A 21623-nucleotide genomic window follows, 5' to 3' on the forward strand; every position below is an offset into this window, starting at 1 on the left:
TTGGGCCTCATGATGCTTTCAGCATCGCAAGGTAAGCAAATATCAAATATCTGTGATAATTTAACCCTGGGACATTGGATTGATCAGCTTAGCAGAAAGGATTTATTACCCGTTATACCATTCACACTAAGCATTTATGTATTCAAGTATGCCTGTGTCATTCACTGAATAAAACATCATTCTCATTTATTCACCAAGCCCCAGTTGTTCAAAGGCCGGATAACTTTATCCGCTAGATATAGCACTATTCAGGGTCTAAAATATACTTCACGTAAAACCTTTTCCAAGGTTTTCGTACACTCCCAAACTTAACTGTGGTTAGAGTGTGCATATTCGCTTGTACAAGAAGAAATACTGAAATCTTTGCACAGATTGGAACTGACGGATAGCGACTTAATTATCCACTGGATAAAGTTATCCGGCCTTTGAACAACTGGACCCAGGCTTAACATATTCCATCACATTATTTCCATTGCGCATGTGCCACACATTGTCATTCCAATCCTAGCAGTATGCAGGATGTTTTTCCCTCGAACCTAGTCGAGGGTAATCTTTAATGAGGATGCAACATCACAAAAGTAGTTTTCGGAAGGGTCCTCTAGTGTAAGTTTGATGTAATAAGTTTAATGGCCTTAGCTTCCACGAGTCTGCTGTAGCTCAGTGGTATTTAGGTTCGACTCCTGATTAGCCTCCCACGCAGACGTTCTTAGGGGTTCGTCACGCGTTCCTGACGAACCCCTAAGAACGTCTGCGTGGGAGGCTAACTCCTGATATGAGCACTCGGATTTCCTTTATCCGAGTATGCCTGTGTCATTTACTGAATAATATACATAATTCTCATTTATTCACCAGGCCTAAAATATTCTATCAGATTTATTTTAGTAGTACATGTTCTGAATGGGCATTTTAATAGTTTTTATGACGGCTCCCTTTGATAGCAGGGAGTTACCCTTACTAAATAAAGGTGCCTCTCTCTCTCTCTCTCTCTCTCTCTCTCTCTCTCTCTCTCTCTCTCTCTCTCTTTCTCTCTCTGTTTTTTCTTTTTCCTTTCTTCTTTTCCTGTTTTTTTAGGGGGTGGGGGTGGGGGGAGGGGGTCCACAAATTTCTCTAACGTGGCTTTTGTTTGTTCACTTTAGTCGAATCGAAAACCACTTTCCCCTCCAAAGTGATAGCTACCTGCAGAGGGGACAGGATAGTGACCGTGACAGTTTGGACGAATATGAGGAGGGGCTCCAGTTTAACGAGGATGGCTCTTTCTTGGGAGAATATGTCGACGAGAAAGAGTGGGTCCCCGAAGAAAAGTACCCATCGAAATCTGCTATGGATACGGCTGTTTGAGTAAAGTTAATAATTATAATAAATTAATTGATATGATATTAACACTTTTATTCGTGTGCTAAAAGTGCGTATCAAACTCTACAATGGATGAATAAGGATTTCTTTTAAAGATACAGTCAAACCTCCCGTAAGTGACCCCCTAAAATGTCAAGTTTGAGTGGTCGCTTATGGGAGGTGGTCGCATACGAGAGGTCAGACCATAGGGGGCCTAAATTTTTCTTTGTTAGCATATAGTAACTGCAGAGACTTTCCCCATGCGCCAGTTCTCATTCAAACCCATATTATAATTTTTAGTAGGCACAAAATTATTTAAACTTCAAATTTCAAGATCAAAACCATTAATGGGTTGCCCGTGATAATCTTACCCAATATGTTGAACGGGTAAGTCTCATTATAGCTAAACCTTGAATGTATTGTTACCTGGGTGTTGTCTGACTCTAAGTTTGTGTTGTGATCAGAATGCGATAATGTTACAGCCACGCATTATTATCTGTCAAGTTGTCGCTTACAAGAGGTTGAAAACAAAAGAAAATCCCAAACTTTCTGCTCTAAACCTGGTCGCGATCGCTTACAAGAGGTTCCAGCTAAAGTGATGTGATTTGGAAACTTTTGGTATTTTAGAAAACTGGTCGCTTGAGAGAGGTGGTCGCAAAGGGAGGCTCGACTGTATTATTAAAAGGTGCGCAACAATTAAATAACGTGATAACACGAAGTACAACGGGAAAAGACTTTAATAAAATAATTTATAACGATTACATCTATGTTATTAATTGATGTCTTAAACAGTTGACTGGTTAATAAAACTGTATTGCAACGTTGGGTTGTTGTTCCGACTTGTTAATAGACGGCAGCTAAAACGTCACTATTAACAGGAATTCGTCTTTGGTCAAACGTCGTCGCGATTATTCCTACTTCCTTTAAATGTCAAATGTAGGTGAAATTTCCTGGAGTTAAATTCTTGGAGACCGCACTCAATCTTAGAAAGAAAAAGAAAAAGTCGACATCGTGTGCTTACACTGTACGACCTCAATAAAACGTCCCTTAAGGAAATTTCACGTCCAAGTCTAGATCTTGCAGTAACGGCAAAGAAATGTACCAAAAAGTGTGATGCACGTGCAGAGTTGTTGTTTGGGTTATTAAGCCTATATATTGTTTCGGTGGCGTTCCCGCTGCCGTCGCCGTCGTCGTCACTAATTAGGGAGCTTAAGCAGCGACGACGGCAACGGCAACGAAAACGTCACCTGGAAATATAACTTTATTTCATTTGTGCTACTTCGCGATTATTTCAACTCGCTCAACTTTTACAAAAATGGCGAACTATCGATCCATGAACCAAACTGGCAGGAGTGGTGTACAAGTTAAGAAAGAAAATGAAAAATTCACCGTCGTGTGTTCACGTTCTCCACAAAACCTTGAATGTGGTCATTTTAGGTTGTTGTTTTGCAGAGGACGACAAAGAAATGTACCAAAATGTAAAACGCACGTGCAGAACGATTGTTTTTGCTCATTGAACCTATTGTTTTGCGGCGTTGTCGTTGCCGTCGCCGTCGTCGTTGCTTAAGCTCCCTATTATTTCTTGAAGTAAGCCTAAGTGACGATCATTTTATTCTGGGTAGCGGCAAGTACGGAGGGAAATCTCTTCGCTAACATTTTTACAAAAAGTGATGCATATGTAGTAGCTGGAAAGTATAGCGTTTTTTAAAACATCTCAGTAATCCTTAATCGTCTGGTTCAGATTGTCGAAGCCCTCATAAGTTGATGTGTATTAAACCCTTTTATGAACCAAAGATCTAGGACACTATACACCAAAAGTCTTGACCACTAAGGACTAAACGTCTACAGTGTTGTTGATTCTTATGTTTTAAAAGTTCCCTCAGATATAAAGCTTTCGTTAAATAATTATCAACCATTTTCCCGCTTCTTTCATAATCACGAAATTGTATAATTAGGAAACTGTTGAATTGATATAGATCGGGTTCTTATCCTCATTTTCCCTCGTCTGGATCTGGTTGGCTGGGGTCTGGAAACAAGCTAGGAGTTTGTTTTGATCAGCAGTGTTTTGCTTTAGCGTCCCATCACTTGGCGCCATTTTGAAATGCAAACGTCCGGTCAATGGGATATTTCTTCAATGGTTTTGAAAGATTTTGAGCAGCCAGTGTATTAATTCTCTGGAATAACTGTCCTGGAAGTGGTGTGTAAATGTTCGGGGAACTTAATTTATCATTTGGCTTACGATCGGTGATGTTTGATGCAACGTCGAAGAATTTCAAGTCGCTCGCATTCAGCCGTTGAAGACATTCTTATGGATCAGGCAAAGTTTGTCTTCAGTTTTACTGGTTGGACTGGCCTCATTCATTCGCGGAACACAAACATTGATTAACGAGGTAAGCTATCCTAAGTCTTGGGACTCAATGATTTGCGCGAATAGTTAGGATTCATAACTCGAATACTAGTGAATAGCCCGAGGTTAGAAAAATCGATGATCGATAACATTCGATGACTATCCATATCAATTAGTTAAGCTTAAGTTTGATTTATATCGGAAATCGATGAAATCGATATATAAAAGGATCCATTGTGAGTATTAAATCGGTATTTATCGATGTTTCAGTTGCAATTATTGGTTTAAGCGTATCTATTTTGTCGTTAAGTGTGTTTGATAAAACGACAACTTCTGAAACCAGTTCTGAAGATTTTATTGCCGTATGAAACAATGAAGTTTCTTAATCATTTCTGTTTTACACATCGCAAAGTTTGACCCACAAAGTACAAACTTAACGGTATATTGTTATCTGCGGCATTTGCGAAATGCCGGAGTCTTAAATATTATAAATAAACCCTGTTCAATAAACTTGGTGAAACCTCCTTAGGCCCGGTTCATACGTCGAACTTTACATGAGCCGAACCTAATTATTTGGTTCGGCGCATGTAAAGATCGACGTATGAATCAGTTAGGATCGACAGATTTGTATTTGGGTCGACCCGCCGTTCTATTCGACTGCGCCAGTCGAATAGAACGGCAAAAGTTCGACTTCGATTCAGACGTCGAACTTTTCATGTGCCGAACCAAATGCATACGTTACGTATAAATTATATAAATTATATCTATCCCAGAGGTCTGTGCATTCCATCGACTTGGCATGTGCAAAGGACTTCATTCTGAACAAGATGGCGGGAGAAGAGGAATGTGCTAGTTCTTCTTGTTTCGAAACAACTGAATATACTTGTCTGAGATGCGAAAGCTTTTTTAAAAAGAATCTATTCTTGATGTGCACACGCACTTCAAACCGACAGAAACTTTCCAATACAGGCTATATCAAAAACGAAGCGTCAAGACTTCTCAGAACGAAATCTTCAAAAACAACATTTGACGAAAACATTTCTCTATTCAAACAGAGATTACGCAACAGAGGTTACCTCGACAACCTTATAAATAAAACTCTTTCAGAAGTCAACCTCCGCGAAAGAATGTCGGCACTACAAAACAAACTAAAAACCCGCAAAAACATTTTGAGGTTTGTTATGGAAAATCGCCCTTCTGTGCCTAACCTAAAACAATTCAGATGAGTAAATACAGGAGCCATAATCAGGGATGGAAACCGTAAGCGTGGGGTCCACGCGTCCTCATGAGTTGTACCAAAAAAACCTATTTTTAGAAAAAATCCCCCCCCCCCCCCCCCCACTCACGTCATAGAACCCGCGTGAATACACGCAAATTTGTGTGGGGCTACTACCTCATATGTGACACGGAAAGCAGCTGAGAAAAAATTCACATAAGAATAAAAAAGTCCTTACCTGTCTGAGTACATTTCCGTAGAGTGTAAGCTTTTTTCATTCATTCAAAAGTAGCAACGCATGTAGCGCCACCGTTTTGGCGCCTTTTTGACTTAACTGTGAGAGTCATGTGATCAATAGGCCGCTTATTCCAACTTTTCCCGTCTTCTTTCAATTGTTACCTTTTCTTTGTGAGAGTCTAATTCCTCAAATGTGGGCACTGAGAAGATATTCCCTGGCAGAATTTTAAAATTTGGACGCCATTTTAAACGGGTAGAAAAACATTTTAATTTCTCCACGCGCGATCCTGGCCGTTTACACGCGTGCGTGTAGGCGCGTACTTCGCAATTTTTTCTAAAAATAGATTTTTTGGTACAACACACCTTGGAGACAAGCCCACAAGTCAAAATGGCATCTCGTAACGGTCTCCATCCCGGATTATGGCTCCTGGTAAATGACACTTGATAGAAAATCAGCCTCTGCTAAGGGAGATCTACAAAGACCCTTCGTTACTTTCGTACAGAAAAGGGAGATCTTTGAAAGACGTACTCGTAAGAGCAAATTAGCTTTGAAGGTCATATTCTTCCTATCTCGACCAGTAGGAGCCGTGTTTGGCCTGTCTTTATTATTCTACCAAACAAGCTCTTCAATGTCAGAATTCATCTTTCCCGCCATTTTGAATCTTGCTGAATAAAAACAACAGCCGCTGACCACGAAAATCCACTTTCTCACTTTAGCTTTAATTAAGTTCGACTTCAGTTAGGTTCGACGTCTGAATCAACTGCCGAACTTAATTATTTGGGTCGACCTTAATAGGTATTAGGTTCGGCTCATGTAAAGTTCGACGTATGAACCGGGCCTTAGCTTCTGTCGGGGCCATTCTGCAGGGTATGGCACGTGCACGTGCACGTGCACGTGCATGCGAATATCGCTTGCGCACGTTTTGTGTGCACGCCAAAATTTCCATAATGCCCGCCTTCGGCGCGCGCGGTCCAAAAACTTCTGAAAAAGAAACTCGTCCGATCAATATTTTCCCAATACGGACCTCACGCTTGTTCCGAATAACATATATGTAGCAACCTGCGCACGCCAGTGCACGTATTTTTTTTTTTTTTTTTTTGCACAGATTTTTTATTCTATTTTCCCATGGAATAAAAATATACTGACGTAAGAAGGTGAGAAATCAAATCAGTCTATATGTCTTGTAAGCAGAGAAATTTATTGTCTTGTTTGTACGCAACGTCGCAATTACAAAGTTAGCCTAAATTCTAATCAAGCGTTTCCATTGTCTAACCTGCAGACAAGCCTTTCATATATATTATTGCGTTTACACAAATCAATGCAACATATCCTAGTTATTACTGCACTATAATCTTATGAAGCGAATTCCAAATAGCGTTTAAGCAAGAGGTTTAAGCTAACATGCAGGCTAGTGCTACGAATGATTTGCTCCAAGGCAAAAATGATGCCATCGATATAATTAACTGATAGAGAAAAATTTTACTTTGCTTTTTTTAAACTCATAAATCCATCCTCGAGCATTGTTATAACCCGTGAGATAAAATCAACGTAATTTCCATTCCATGAAAAGTCACTCTTCTTCTAACAACGAAACACAGCATCACCCAAGTTCATATTGCAATTACAGCTAGCGTTTACACTGACTAAAGCATGCAAATAGAAATGAAATAATTAAATTGAACCTTAAACAAATTTGTATAATCCAGTGTTTGCAATAGAAAAATTCAACAGCTATTCCGATTCTTAAAAAGAACTTTAAAAGGGTTGATTAGATTAAATAACAACGTTGGTATACACTCACTATTTAGAAGAAGCTCTAAAATCATCCATGAAAATAACACCACTTCAGCCATAATTGAACGGTTTTCCAGTAGCACTTCACGTGACGTGTCTTCCACCAATCAGAACACATCTGCATTTCCCGCGTTTGGAGCGGGTGCAGTCTTTTTTTCCCGCGCTTGCCAACAGCTTTATATTTCCCGCGCAAGACACAGCTTTTTTTCTGGCTGGTTTATCGCTTTATCATTGGTCCGTTGCTGCCCAGCTGTAATTTATTGCATTCGTTTTGGTTTTTGACAGCCGGCCATTAGAAAACCATTCAATTAAAACATCTACTTAGCAACATGTTCCCCTAATTGGTTTTTGACCTAGCAACCGTCTGGGTCTTTGTTGAGCGATTGTTCACACTAGAAAAGATGCTGTGAAAATGGCTTCCAATACAAAATAAACAAACCAATTGCTACACTATAACAAAAACAGAACGCGCTTCTCGTAGATGACATTTCGGTTTTTATACTGGTATTTTAATGGAAGAAACCCTGTTATTAATCGTTTAAAGAGAACGAGACACAACAGCAAAATACGTAGCAGGAAAAAGTGTGGTTAGATTGAAAAAAAAAAAAAACTGATCAAGATTTAAACGAATGTGGAAACGCTTTCCCAGCGGATTTCTGTCGGCCAGCAACAGGCATCAAGCGTAAGCATTTTCCATTAAAAAAGGCACTCTTTAAAACGAAACTAGATAAGTCCATTCGTTACGTTGGTAATTAACTAGATAGACAAGTAGAAAATCCTTATCTAATAATGTCAGTTAGCCCTATGTTAGAATATAGGAATTATATAATTTCGAACTCTTCCCATATGAAATACTTTGTTCCTACACAGTAAAAATTTATCAGCAAAGTAACAAAAAATCAAGTTAAAGCTTTCTGAAAGATATTCCGAAATTTCTGTTTTTAGAAAAATGCTGTTTTAACTTCCCAAATTGCTCTGTAAAGAAACAGATGCAAAGAAATAACAGTCCTAATTTCGGTGTTAATACAGAAATGAAAACACCGTGATAATTAAACTTCAAGCATTCATAAGTTAATCAATGTACGTAATTATTACTACTTCGAAAATATCTGCCTGTGTACATTTATAGCTGTTCTTATTTTAACTTAAACGACTCAAACATTAGACAGCGTTAAAATAATAATAAAAAAGCGTACATGTATAAATATGTATAAAATTGCCCCATATGTCTTGATTACGGTTTCAGGCTACAGCAAGCTAGCTTTGTTGTGATAAACGCTTCTACCAAGCTACGATGAAAGATAAACCAAAAAAAAAAAAAAAAAAAAACAAACGAACAAAAAATACCAAGCGGTTTTCGAAGACTGCCAAAAGCAGAGGGGTGCTTAATTTGGTTTTGTATCAACTTTCGTTTGGTCTATTAAAAGGACATCTTGCTCTAACCAATCAAAACAAACATGCTGTTTTTTCAACCAATCAGCAGCAAGGCTGGCACGCCGCGCGTTTCCCGCGCTTGGTAGCAGCTGCATGTTCTGTTTCCAGTTTTGTGTTGTTCATGATTGGTCAGATGTGTTGTCTTTGATTGCGCTTTACAACAGTCTTTAGAAAACCGCCATAGCAAAGCAAAGCGGCTACAGCAGCAACTAAAGCCAAAATTTGAAATGATAGGCCCTCGCTCCATTTGTCTCATCATGTATAATGTAGTTCAAAATCCTTACGTGGGACCATCCAAATGAAGGACTTTATAGCATGGTGGTGTTACTACACTCAAATCAAGCTATTGTGCAGCACTTTTACGTGGCGCTTTTTAATAGGGAACTTAAACAATGACGACGGCGATGGCAACGACAACGCCGCAAAACAAAAGGTTTAATGAGCAAAAACAATCGCTCTGCACGTGCATTTTAAATTTTGGTGCATTTCTTTGCCGTCCTGTACAAAACAACATTCTGAAATGACCAAATTCAGGAGAACGTGAACACAAGACGGTGAATATTTCATTTCTTTCTTAACTTAAACGCCACTCCTACCAATTTGGTTGTGGAAGTTGAACGAGTTGATATAACCACGAAGTAGCACAGACAAAATAAAGTTACATTTTCAGCTGCCGTTTTCGTTGGCGTTGTCGTTGTCGCTGCTCAAGTTCCCTATTTGCTATTTCGACTCATAATTTTGCTAATTTTGACTCAATAGCACTGGGGCTAAATGACTCGATCAGGTATTTCATCATACATGGAATCTCTCCGTTGTCCTTGTTCTAAGTCACCTATGAAGGACCCGTCTTCAGCGAAGTAAGCTTGCTCCCCACCATACTCATCCAAACTGTCTTGAGATTCCTCCTCCAGCCTATCCTGAAGTGTCTTTTTCCACTGCTCGCGTCGTTTGACGTCTATGGAGACAGACTGTTCAATTTCTTCCTGTCCCGTTTCCTTCTCGTGCTCTGTAACTAAATAAAAGGGCAATGACAGTTTATTTCAGAGCCAATTAGGATAAAATAAACCACGGCATAACTGTTGAACGATCCACTACAAAAATAAACAAACCAATTCTTACACGCAGAAAACAAAATAACAACAAAAACGAAAAAAACAACAGCAAAATGAATGAATGAATGAATGAATGAATGAATGAATGAATGAATGAATGAATGAATGAATGAATGAATGAATGAATGAATGAATAAATGAATGAATGCATGAATAAATAAAGTTGAAGGTCGCGACAATTCCACTTTTAGCAATATTTCTATACATATCGATAGGGTAAACCTTAATGGACTAGCATCCCAACCGGAGATGGGGAGGGGGGGGGGGGGAGTAGCAATACTCCTAGTCGCTTCAGGTTGCAGAAACCGAGTTAAGTCCAGTGATCCGGACCACTTGGGCTCTTAGGGCGACTTCACCTTACTCTTTCTAGTAAACCACCGGCCTTCAAACATCCAACCATCGAATCATAAGTTCTTCTTACCTTTGAAATTGGAACTTCGTCGTCGCTTCCACCGTCTGTACAAGAGAACAATAATGATGACGAGAAGCGCGCAGGCGGACAGGATGATCAGTGAAATGAACCAGTCTGAGCTATAAACAGGGGCTTTGCCTTGCTGACCTGCAAATATCCCAACATACAGTAGTTAAACAACGTTCCGGTAAAAGGATTGAAAAATGTATTAATTCTGATAGATGATAAACGGTCGCCAACCTCATACACAAATTAAAGAGAAACGCTGTGTAGTTGCATGGTTAATACAGGTTGACCGTTTACCACAGGTTGCACAGAATACATGTCAATCACAACAAAAACGCCACTTTATAAAAAAAATTGATAACTTAGTGTACAGTTTATGCTCAAAAGCGCACACAAAATCACATTTGGTTAAGAAACTGCAGTGATAAAATGTTATGGCGAAGGAGAACATGGTGTGAAAAAAAAGGAATAATTCCATTAACGCCAAGATCCTACAGTCAGTATTGCAGGTCAGAAATTGAATTACCTACTAGGTTATTTGTTACCGCATTTGAGTGGTTTCCCTTTACAACAGAAACAGCTCGCTGGAACTTAATAAAGGGTGACCGCGACCGCTTTATAGAGGTCAAATTACAATAATTAAGGGCAGTGATTTTCCGGATTTTGATAACTGACCGCATAATAGAGGGTGGCCGTTTGACACGGTGCCGCTTAATACAGGTCCGACTGTATTATTCGAGCACAATACGAAGAAATTACTTAAGTTGCTTTATATAAAACGCCCACGCAGGAAGTCTGATCGCTTGCTCGCGCTATATGATCCACGCAAATTTTATCAAAAGATTTGCGCGAAATGTTTGGTTAAAAACTTTCAATAGAAGCAAAGTTGCGATTTTCCTAATAAAACAATGGTTGCCATTTCCTTTTCCAGCCTAGGAAACTACAATTTTTTAACAAATGGATAAGGGGGTTAGTTTTTAAAGAAACTATGGTGCCGCGTTGGTGGGGAGTAGAAACGAATGTTTGGTTTTATCAACGGAGTTGGTAACTAAAAAATTGGCCGCCACAAAGAGATTGGAGTGCTGACGTTTCGAGAGTTAGCCTTTCGTCTGAGCGAATCCATAATACAATTTTTTTAAAGGGAGGGGTTCACATTTCAGCGCATGCACATGAATCTGAATGCTTTTTTCTCTTTCTTATCAACTTTATGGCCTTAAAAATCCCACTCACATGTACTTCAGCAATCACATTCTATAATTAGTCCGGCAAGCAAAATGACTGATGGCCAAAATTCACAGAAAATGCTAGCGGATTGTACTCATATTGTCGATATTGAATTTAGCGATGACCCGTTGGATTTATTCCACGGTTGATGTGTTTACAGTTATTTGCATGCAAAATAACGCAATAATATGAAAAAATTACCACCCGAGTTACCTATTCCCTTCCGAATGGTTCATAAACAACGAATTTAATTAAACAGGCTTGGGTCATAGCGAGCAAAGGCAAAAAGTGTTTTGATTTATGGACATGCGCAGAACCGTGAACTCCTTCCTTTAAGCTTGGCCACGAACATTTCTTCCATTGGTTTCGAGATTTAACCACTTACCGCTGACCACAGGTTCCTGCTCGGGTCTACCTTCCGTGACGTCACTCTCTGGACTTTCTCCTTCTTTGTTTTTACCAATAGTCTTGAATTCGTAAATCTCTGGCTCAAGATTGGTGACTTCTGTCTGTTGCGTGCTGAAGTGATCCACCCAGGCCGTTTCTTGGAATTCCCCTCCTCCCTCTGATTGTAAAAATAAACAGACACGGTGACCAACAATGGATAAATATATAAATAAAAAAAAAATAACCAGATAACCAAATTAATGTATGAATAAATGAAGGATGGAGAAAAACTGGTACCAATTAAGGGCAATGATTCAATTTATGAAAGAAGGAACGTAGGGGCGGACGGACGGACGGACGGACGGATTAGTGGACGGATAATATATAAACAAGTGCATGCATGAATGAATAAACGAATGAGTGAGTGAAGGAAGGAAGGAAGGAAGGAAGGAAGGAAGGAAGGAAGGAAGGAAGGATGGATGGAAGGTCGAAAGGAATCAAGAAGGAAAGAAAGGAAAGAAATATAGGATACAGTTGTTAAATTTTCAATACCCTGAGCAGAATATCAAAACACTAGACCAAAATACAAGAAAGTACCAAAAATTTGCTCACCTTTCTTTCGATACAAAACTTTGAACTCATGGGTCCATCCTCCTCCGACAGCAAAGTGATAGATGACACTCATGGCGTCCTTCCCTGTTGCAACCACTGTAGGCTTCTCGGGTTTAGCAGGAGCTGACGAAATAAGACGATCAAAATCTTCAAATTCGGTGGTTAAAAGGATTCTTGCTATACGCCACTCTTTCATATACTCTGCTACAAGATGGATCCATCTCTGAGATACGCACTTCTGTAAGATGAAGAAATCTTACAGAAGGACATCTCTCTTAGATGGTCACTTTTCCTGAACATCCTAATCACTGTCGCGTGTTTACGTATCGCATGTAGCACTCATAAGCAAACCTTTAGAATAGAGCGCCATAAACAACTATTTAAACATCTCTCTCACACGGACATCTTAAGCATTACCGTTCCCCAGTCGACCTTCTCCGTCAAGGAGCCGCGAGTGACATGGGAGCGAGTCATGTCATCGCTCCCTCTTCTCACTCACCGTCTCCTCTTGAGAATAAGAAAGACGACTCGGAACGAATCAAGTCCCAAGCGTGTCGGGACGATTGAAGTCCCGTGCTAGTCTATTTAAGGGAACGATACCTTATAACCAAAACCTAGAGAACGTTTTCACAACTCTAGGTCATAAAAGGCTGCCAGATCATCCAAGATGATCCCCAGAAAATGAAAACAGCTGACGATTTCCAACATTGACGTACAAATTATTGGGAATTGCCGATGTTTTAGCGCTTGGGAGCAGTTTCAAAAGAAAGGTGCCAAAATGCAATGAATTCTCGAGATTTCTCTGCCATTGCCTCAAATGTGTGAAAACCAATTCCCAAATGACCATTTTTTTAAAAATGAAAATTTGTATAGCGCATAACTCCATCACGAGATGATCAAATTCACTTTACAGTGTAGGGAAACTCTCCAGATCGAATTGGAATTTGGAACTGTTGTTTTTTTGAGGAGAGGAAACTGGGAGTACCCGGAGAAAAACCTCTCGGAGTAAGGACAAGAACCAACAACAAACTAGACCCACATATGAAGCCGGGAATCGAACCCGCGCCACATTGGTAAGAGGCGAGTGCTCTCACCACTGCACTATCCCTGTGCTTTGTCACTATACTGTGCACTCACCCGCTCTCTTGATAGTTCTTGTAGTCGTTTTGGCGCTCTTACCCCATCCCTTACTGGTTTCCGCTCTTACTTCCACTACATAGCTCTTCTCAGACTTCTTATTTCCCAGCAATTTCTTGAATACATTACGGCCCACTGTTTCCATAGAGAAAGGCACAATTTCTGGCAATGAACCATTGTACTCAGCAGAACCCACTTGGTAGTTTGTAATAATTCCATTGGGTTCTTTAGGTGGTTTCCACGTGACTAAGATGTACTCTCCAAACGCATCGGTTTGTACATCTGATGGTGGGCCAGGCTCTAGGAAATATGACGTGTTAGCAAACGTAAACAAACAATAATCATAATCCAAGATTATTACATGAGAATCAGTAAGAAATATTATGAGAGGGAAAAGAATGGAAATGACCGGCATTGCTGTATAATAACAATTATCTTAAACTGTCGCGCGAATTGAAAACTCATTTCATCGATATAGTATGACTATGGAAAATGAACGGCCGCTTTTGTTTAGCAGATCACAATTTGTTTGTTTGTTTGTTTGTTTTTTAAGGTTAGCTCACAGCTACGTAGACTGCTCGGCTTAGTTGGTATTTTGTAAATTATAAACTTGTATATCGAAACTCTACCAAAGCAACATACTTTTGTTTGCCTTTAAATGAAAGAAATTAAATAGGAATTTCATTGCTTGAATTCCAAACGATACATTCTTTGATGTGGTCAGACAGAAAGAAGAAACAATAATTTTTATTTAATTAAAAAGAAGGACGAAAACAACAAAACAATTGTGCCTACATAATATATTTTCACGAGAAAATTCCTTTTTATTCCACCAAGGTCACTTGTTTAGGAGACAAAAAAGAAAAGAAACAGGAGGTACCCAGTGTTCTCAGGTGTGTGGAAACAAGAATTGATACCAAATATGATGCGATTCTGACCCAAAGTCTAGTTGTCATACGCACCCTTTTTGATCCACAAACACTTTTTGTCTAAAATAAAATTACCATCATGTTTATTCCATTGCGCTTATACCACACATTGACATTCAAATCCTAGCAGTATGCAGGATGTTTGTTCCATGAATGTAGTTTAATGGCCTTAGCTCCCACGAGTCTCCTGTAGCTCAGTTGTAGAACATCCGAACTAATAATTTGAAGGTCTTAGGTTCAACTCCTGGTAGGAGCACTCGGATTTCATTATTCCGAGTATGCCTGTGTCATTCACTGAAAAATAGACCATTCTCACTTTTTATCTTTTATTGGGAAACATTAGACACTTACCCCCTTCCAAAGTCTCAAACACTATGACAGAGCTCGCGGGGCCCTCCCCACCGGCGTTAAATGCCTTGACGACCGCTTGGTAGTTGGTGTATGGTTTCAGTCCTGTCAGACTGGCCTGTTGAGTTTTGCCTCCCTTCACAGTGATAACATCCGCATTACTAGGAATGGCTTGTCTACGTCGGCGGGAACTAACGGAGCGGCTTTCTCCCCAGTAATAAATCTGACGAGATAGAATTAAAAGTGAAAAGCATTCAAACAAATTTCCTGTTAATTTTCTCTACAAGTTTACATGCAAAGCGATCAAGTTTTGGCAATTTTGACCACAGGTTTTTGGTGTTACCGTGGCTTTCATTTTGACGTTCCTCAATCTTTCCCTATACCGAAAGTGTAGCCAAACAAACGTTTCAAAGGGAATGAAGTAGGGTTTATTAAGATAGTTCCTTAACATCTCGCGTAACTAGAAAAAAGAGATTACTGTAGGATGCGTGAGCCATTGGGCCCTCGGTCATAAACATCTTGAAAACCACGCACTTTTTGTTTTAAAACTATTGTGGTACAGAAAATTCAACAATGTTTAATTTACACATACCTTGTATCCATCCACGCTTCCTCTTGGAAGAGTTACTGGTTTCCAGGCCAGCGTGATGCTGCTTGCAGTTACAGCTCCCACCTCAGTACTTTCAGGTTTCACAGCTGGTGCATTCTGACCCGAGTACGACTGTTTAATAGGACTTTCCGGTCCCAAACCTTCATGGTTACCTACACCAATCTTGAACTCCCAGAGGTGGTAATATCCGGCATTGGTTACCGCAAACACATGTACGCGTGGATCACCTATCTTTTCTACCATCCACTCATTGGGGAAACCAAGGTTTACTTTTCTGTATTTCAGCATGTAGTAACATCCAGGGGCATTCCATTCTGCCGCTGACATCGGCTAGTAAAATAACAATGCCAACGATTAGATTCCTTGTGGTGAACTTATTTTAAAATGCATATTTGTAGTACCTAGTCGGCTATATACTGTTGCGAAATTTCTTATAAAAACTTCTATTGAGGTTGAAGGAAAGACCTAACCAGACCGAGAATCAATAATTTTGGACAGCTATACATTGCAAGAAAACACATGAGTCCAAGGTGAACGTTTTTACCTCTCTCGTGTGGTCAAATTTCAAAAATGCTCTATGATAATTTATACAGTAACGAGGATTCTTCGCACATGACGCTTGCCTACGACCTATGGAAGGACTGACACGTCGTTATTTGGGGCGTCCAGCACGTGGCCAGCGCGTGGTCATTTCAGAGTACAAACACTGGCCGATGGAGCTTTGCTAACTGTCTTGTTACTTCGAGGACAAAAATAAAGAGAACTGCTGGACTAAGCGTGACATGTTCTACACAAATTTGGCAGATAACTATGTATGCTTGAGAGGCACCTTGGAATTGAGAAAACGCTGTTGCTTCATTTGAAGTACAGAAAATTGTAGTTTTAGCGAATACGCGCGCGCAACCACCAATCTATGTCATAAATTAATGAACTAAATTAACAAGATACTTACAGTCCACGTAATAGATAGCTCATTTGCCTTCTTGGGTGTTCCTCTTAAATTCATTGGGTATTTCTGAGGAACTGTTCGAAAGAATAAGGTGTTATAATGTGTTGCATTAAAATAAATAAAATAGCCACAAGGGCCCGGTTAGTCTGTACTTTAAATCGAGTTTAATAACCAATCAATAACAGTTTTTCCAAACGATTTTTGGCTATCCGTATTTCTTTAAAATGTCTTTAGAATAAGCTTTTAAATCATTTTTAACGAGCTAGCTGAAACCTCCATTAACTTTCAATCGTGGATTAGAGTTAATCATCTTTCAAACTACCAGGTCCAGAAATTTGACCTAGTTAAAAACGTATATTGTAAAGACAACTTTAAAATCTTCTGGTTCAAGCATGGAACTTCGAGTATCTGTACTGTAAAATGCAGCGGAATACAATGTATTTTATCGCAATGCAGACGAAGCAATGCTATGCAATGCAACGTACAGCAATAATTTAATTTGTTAACTCTTCTTGGAGTGGGTGACCACTTGACTGTCCCTTCCAAAGGGACTTTTTACGGTGATACTCAAAATTAAATGAAAAGACATGTACGTAAAAATACGACCGTTTCTTTATAGCTTCTGCCTTTTGAGAATTTTATCGGATTAAATTTGGGTATACCTTTTGTTATAATTTACTTTAATTAAAGTCCAAATAAATGATTAGTCTTTTAGCAAATGTTTCGATATTTTAATCATGTTAGCATCTGTTAAGTGCTATTGATAACTTCTTGGTAACTTTTGTGATGCTCTGCCGTTACGAAATTAGAACTTTTCACACTTTCTAAAAAGAATCACACTTTGAAATCAATGACGATGGCTGTTCGTTATTTTCGACGTAATTCGAAATCAATGTCACCTTGTAAGTTTGACACGTATGAATAAAGAGCTTTACAAAACTTTTACAATTTTTCAAAGTCGAAATATAAAACATCTCCGGATACACTAAACATCCTCCAATTTTAAGTGGTATGGCTAAGAGGGGAGATCAGCTCCCTTGTGTTAGAAGACACGGTATGAATGTGTGAAACTTACCTCCAACAGGAGTAGTGCATACTCCTTCAGGCGTTGCTAAGCTGGGGCGACTTGGTCCAACCTTGTTTACTGCCCTTATACGGAAACGAAGAGTGGACCATCCAGGGAGGTCCAAGGACAATGACGTTGACGTGACATTGTCGACGAGTTTGAAGACAAACGGATCATGATTTGTTTCCTGCTCAACCAGGTAATGTATAACACGTGCGTCATCGGACACAACAGGAGCCCACGAAAGGTTGGTGCGCCTGTTGTTGCAGTCTGTAATTTGAAGATCGGTTGGAGGTGATGGAACGCCTAAAAGGAGAAACAAAAAAAAACAAGGTTTACTTTAGTTGGCTTCGTCTGATTCTCAAGCGACCTTAGGTCGATAGTTCACCGATACATCGGACGATGTATGTCAACAATCGTTGCCATAATTATTATGAAACTATCAAAATTGTCAGAAAGTTATCGTCCTTGGCAGCTGTGTCGGTCAGTTTGCTTGCAACGTCAGTCGCATGGTGATAGTTTCTACGTGATTATCACAGTAGATTTTAATTTTTTGGCTCGTGGATAGTCGTAGTTATAGAGGGAATTTCGTTACACTGCGGTTCGTTAAATCATGTTCTCACTCGTGCATTTTAAGTTGACCGAACTTAATGACACCGTTCATTATACCGGTTTTACGGGGGACTTCATTATCCTGGAGTTCGTTATATCGGAATTTGACTTAGCCTCCTAACAGCAGACGTTCTTTGGTTTGTCACGGTGGAATGCGTGACGCGACGAGACAAAGAACTTCTGTGTATAAGGCTAGATTTCACAGTAATGAAAATCAATTGTGGGTTGTACCTTCAATTGAGACAATGGCAGACGCTCTGTCTTCTGATTCCCTGGGTTGTGGTGTAAACGCAATACATGTGTACACACCGGCATCTTCAAAACTAACGTCTGATAGTTGTAACACTTTTCGTCCTTCCAGCCATTGAATGTTGGTATCGTCAGTGATATTAGAGATATCAACTCCGTCCCTTTTCCAAATGTACTTGAGTTCTAACAAGGGATCGCCAGTGGCCATGCAGGGTAGATCCAAGCTCGTGCCCTTGATCACAGTTCTATTTTGTGGCTTGACCACAATCTGTGTTCTCTCTGTCATGGAAAAACAACAGGAACAGAGATTTCAATCAGAGAGGGATGTACAACTGGCCCGGCATGGTAATGGCGGACAATGAAGCCGGGTACTGGATTATTGTTATATCCAGATCGAACAACATATTAAAACATGTTGCTTTCTGAACGTTTTCTTCACACTCAGACAAACGGAATGAAAAACAACTTAGCCCCTTTTTCAAGTCGACTTTTGTGGTTATCACCACTTCGTGGAGGATGTTGTCTTATTTTGCGCGCAATGTATTTTATATTAACATTGAGGTTATTCTTAACGTCGATCACTGCTGTCTCCCGTGTCCCTAACCTTAATTCTCACTAAAACACACATAATTTTGTCAAACATGAAGTCATATGAAAAAGACAAAAAGGCCTGTTTTATATGAAGTACCCAAATTCAGGGTTAGGTGCATTTTTGGACATAAGTGTCTCTCTAAACACGACTTGTTCACTTATCGTGCTACACAAGGCAGAAAAATAACGCTTAACCGCATCACTGTATGGCGGACCAAAAATTTTATCCTACATGAGTAGTGAGTTAGTTGTGGACAATTATGGAAAGCAATTGGCTGCAGCCTTGAAGTAAAACAGTTTGGGATTATTTGCATTTTTGGTTAATCAGAATTGAGTGCCATTTTCAAGTACATCCCAAAGACGGAAAATTTAGAGATATCCTTACCAAGCACAATACAATCAGCTGTTGCGTTTGTTTTTCCTAAGTAGTTTTGAGCTTCGCAAGTGTATTTGCCAGAATCACCAGCTCCAACTTTGAGGATCACTAGTGACCCATCTGCGTCCATCATATAGCTTTCGTTCTTTCCATATTCGATAGCTACACCATCTTTGAACCATCTAAATCTTGGATAGGGTTCTGCCAAAGGTTTGCAAGGTAACCGTGCCTGGATACCCTTGAATAGGTAGAACGGTCCAAATGACACGAGTTCGAAGGAAGGCTTCGAGGCTGGGAAGAAAAAGACAATTGTCAAAAAATTGCTGCCAAAGAGTTACCCTTCTCAGACTCATTACATTAATGCTTCACCAAAAGTGAACAAAGCGCTGTTTGGTTGTACTGAAACAGGAAGCTCTGATATAAAAGGTCCAGGACTAGCTATTCTAACCTGAAGTTATCAATCAACCATCAGAGTGTGAATACCCGTGAAGCAACTGCGTCTTTTCTATGACCATTGTTTTTTGAGGAATAAATCCTAATCAAGATTTTAAAAACGCAATATTTTATATTGCTCTAGTGATGTTTTGCTACTGCTTAGAAATTTCGAGGCATTTATTTCATAGCGGAAGTCAACGTGTAATGACTAAAAGACAAGTCTTTTTTCGTTTCTTTCTACGCGTAGGTATGTTAACAAAGTGAGGGCGCGAAGAGGAACTAGTTTTAGCGATTGGAACTGTTGTCTTGAGAATAGGGCGGTTTCCAATTCAGTGTCGTAAAACCATAACCAAAGTAATTACTCTGACCAATCGTAACAGATGTAAACAGCACAATGAACCAATCAGAATTCGAAGCAAATACGCGTTACCGGCGTCAAGCGCGGGAAAGCGCGTGCGGCCAAAAAACGATTGGTTTTGGTTAGGATTTCCATTGGTTGAGAAAGTGGCGCAGGTTGCTTTTAACCAATCACAGAAAGTAGTAATGTAAAACCAAAACAATCGCGAAGTTACTTTCGACACTCCATTGAAAACCGCTCTATGTCGGGACAAAGTATCATTTTTGATAGCAAGCAAGAATTTACCACTACATGTACTTGACTAATCAAACTCCGTATACCCTCACGCAAAAAAGTAAATTGTGAAAATTCGATCGTGCTGGTAAATTCCATTTTGAGTAAAAGTGTATAAAAAAAACCTTAATCAGAACAGATTTGCCAATGTTGTTGGTATTGGTTGGGGTTCATGCGTTCATACATTCCCCAGGTTGTAATTTCCACCACAAGTTAACTGACTTGTAAAAGTGCCTTGAGCACTGACTTACCATTAACCTCAATCCTCAACACAGCTTTTTTTCCATCCCCGGCACTGTTGAAGGGGACACACGAATACACACCACTTCCTTGAAGTTGAAGATGGTAAATACCACTGGTATTACTACCAAGTAGTTCCTGGTCACGGTAGAATTTGTATCCATCGGCATCTGGATGCGAAAACGTTGTACAATTGAACTTGATGGAGCTGCCAAATTTAATAGGTTTGGTGATATCTGCGTTGACTGATAGCTTTGTCTTTTCAGGTTTGACTGGAAAATATCAAAGTAAAAAATATATTTAGGGAACTACATTACTATTGAGAAAGTGTTTTGTCATTAAGTGGTAACCATATTGAACCTAAATACTGGCGTATAAATAACGTGATCACCACTGTTAAGGTCATCATCATCATTATCATCTTCATCATAACAACGTGATACGTGAGATAAGGGGAAAAGAATCAGGACTTACAATGTACATCAAGATAACTGCTAGCATTTGCGGTTCTGTTTAAGCCATTCTCTGCTGAACACCAGTAATCTCCAGATTGGCTCCTGTGCGCTCGGAAATTTAACGTGTTTCCAGTACCTACAGTCATCCCATCTTTCATCCATGATATCTTTGGATTAGGGTTACCAATGGCAGAACAATGAATTGTTGCTACGTTGCCTTCGATAACAGTCTGATAACTGGTCTGTATCGTCACGTCTGGTGAAACTAAAAAAAGTTACATTTACAATAATTAGTTGCTGGCATGACGAAAATTCGTAGAACGTGAGATTACGACTTAATTCCAACTGAACGACCAAAATGTAGGTCCTTAAAACTGAGGGGAGTATATGGCCTCCTTAAATTATCATCTAGCTTTAGTAGAACCCTTTTTTCATTCTCAAATTTTGTTTACTGATGTCTAGGATAGAAATGGATATTGGGCGAAGGTCTTTCCTTGTCCTCTTAGCTATATAGATAAAATGGTTATTACTTATTGTTCAAATTCTTTCTTTGAAACTCGGTTGACTTGATCTCATCCCAGCGTGTCATCTTCACTCCCATGGCAGTGTCCCTTTAACATGACATAACACGATATAGATGGGCGATAAACTCAAGGCTGTATAAAGGATTAAGAACAACTTGTATCTACCTTGGTGAAGTCAGAAATTGAAGGCTTATTTGTCCTCGCCTTAGCAAAGGAGCAAACAGAAATTAATTTTAAATGCAGTGTGTCGTCCACAAATTTGTAAGAGTTTGTAGTTTGGTATATCTGCCAACATCATTTTTTGAGGACGACTGTAAAAAGTGCTGATTTTGCGAGTCTGGACACCTTCAATAATCA

At 39.5% G+C, this 21623-nt stretch overlaps 2 protein-coding genes across 31 annotated transcripts in view; one reads left to right on the forward strand and one right to left on the reverse strand.

Moving 5' to 3' along the window:
- The window catches only part of LOC146463206 (fibronectin type III domain-containing protein-like), a 112853-nt gene extending 110641 nt beyond the window's left edge, over positions 1 to 2212 (forward strand). The window contains exons 19-20 of one of the 3 annotated variants that reach the window (XM_085084753.1): positions 1 to 31; positions 1137 to 2203. The exon at positions 1 to 31 is cut by the window's left edge and continues 39 nt beyond it. In XM_085084753.1, the coding sequence (XP_084940879.1) occupies positions 1 to 31; positions 1137 to 1338 (233 nt within the window). In that variant the 3' untranslated portion in view covers positions 1339 to 2203. Of the gene's footprint in view, positions 32 to 1136 lie in introns of all 3 variants that reach the window. The other 2 variants (XM_085084752.1, XM_085084754.1) reach the window with 2 other exon arrangements.
- A 4100-nt stretch (positions 2213 to 6312) lies between these two features.
- The window catches only part of LOC146463215 (hemicentin-1-like), a 77510-nt gene continuing 62199 nt past the window's right edge, over positions 6313 to 21623 (reverse strand). For all 28 annotated transcript variants that reach the window (XM_085084688.1, XM_085084674.1, XM_085084668.1 and 25 more), the window contains 13 exons: positions 20762 to 21007; positions 20299 to 20559; positions 18991 to 19272; positions 17997 to 18293; positions 17163 to 17459; positions 16091 to 16161; positions 15121 to 15468; positions 14532 to 14751; positions 13252 to 13551; positions 12115 to 12237; positions 11501 to 11680; positions 9895 to 10032; positions 6313 to 9373 (listed from right to left, as the gene is read on the reverse strand). In XM_085084688.1, coding sequence (XP_084940814.1) covers positions 9129 to 9373; positions 9895 to 10032; positions 11501 to 11680; positions 12115 to 12237; positions 13252 to 13551; positions 14532 to 14751; positions 15121 to 15468; positions 16091 to 16161; positions 17163 to 17459; positions 17997 to 18293; positions 18991 to 19272; positions 20299 to 20559; positions 20762 to 21007 — 3008 coding nt within the window. In that variant the 3' untranslated portion in view covers positions 6313 to 9128. The remainder of the gene's footprint in view (positions 9374 to 9894; positions 10033 to 11500; positions 11681 to 12114; positions 12238 to 13251; positions 13552 to 14531; positions 14752 to 15120; positions 15469 to 16090; positions 16162 to 17162; positions 17460 to 17996; positions 18294 to 18990; positions 19273 to 20298; positions 20560 to 20761; positions 21008 to 21623) is intronic.

This window comes from Pavona decussata, unplaced genomic scaffold (genome assembly GCF_977016875.1).
Source record: "Pavona decussata unplaced genomic scaffold, jaPavDecu1.1 SCAFFOLD_180, whole genome shotgun sequence".
NCBI classification, from domain to species: Eukaryota; Metazoa; Cnidaria; class Anthozoa; order Scleractinia; family Agariciidae; genus Pavona; species Pavona decussata.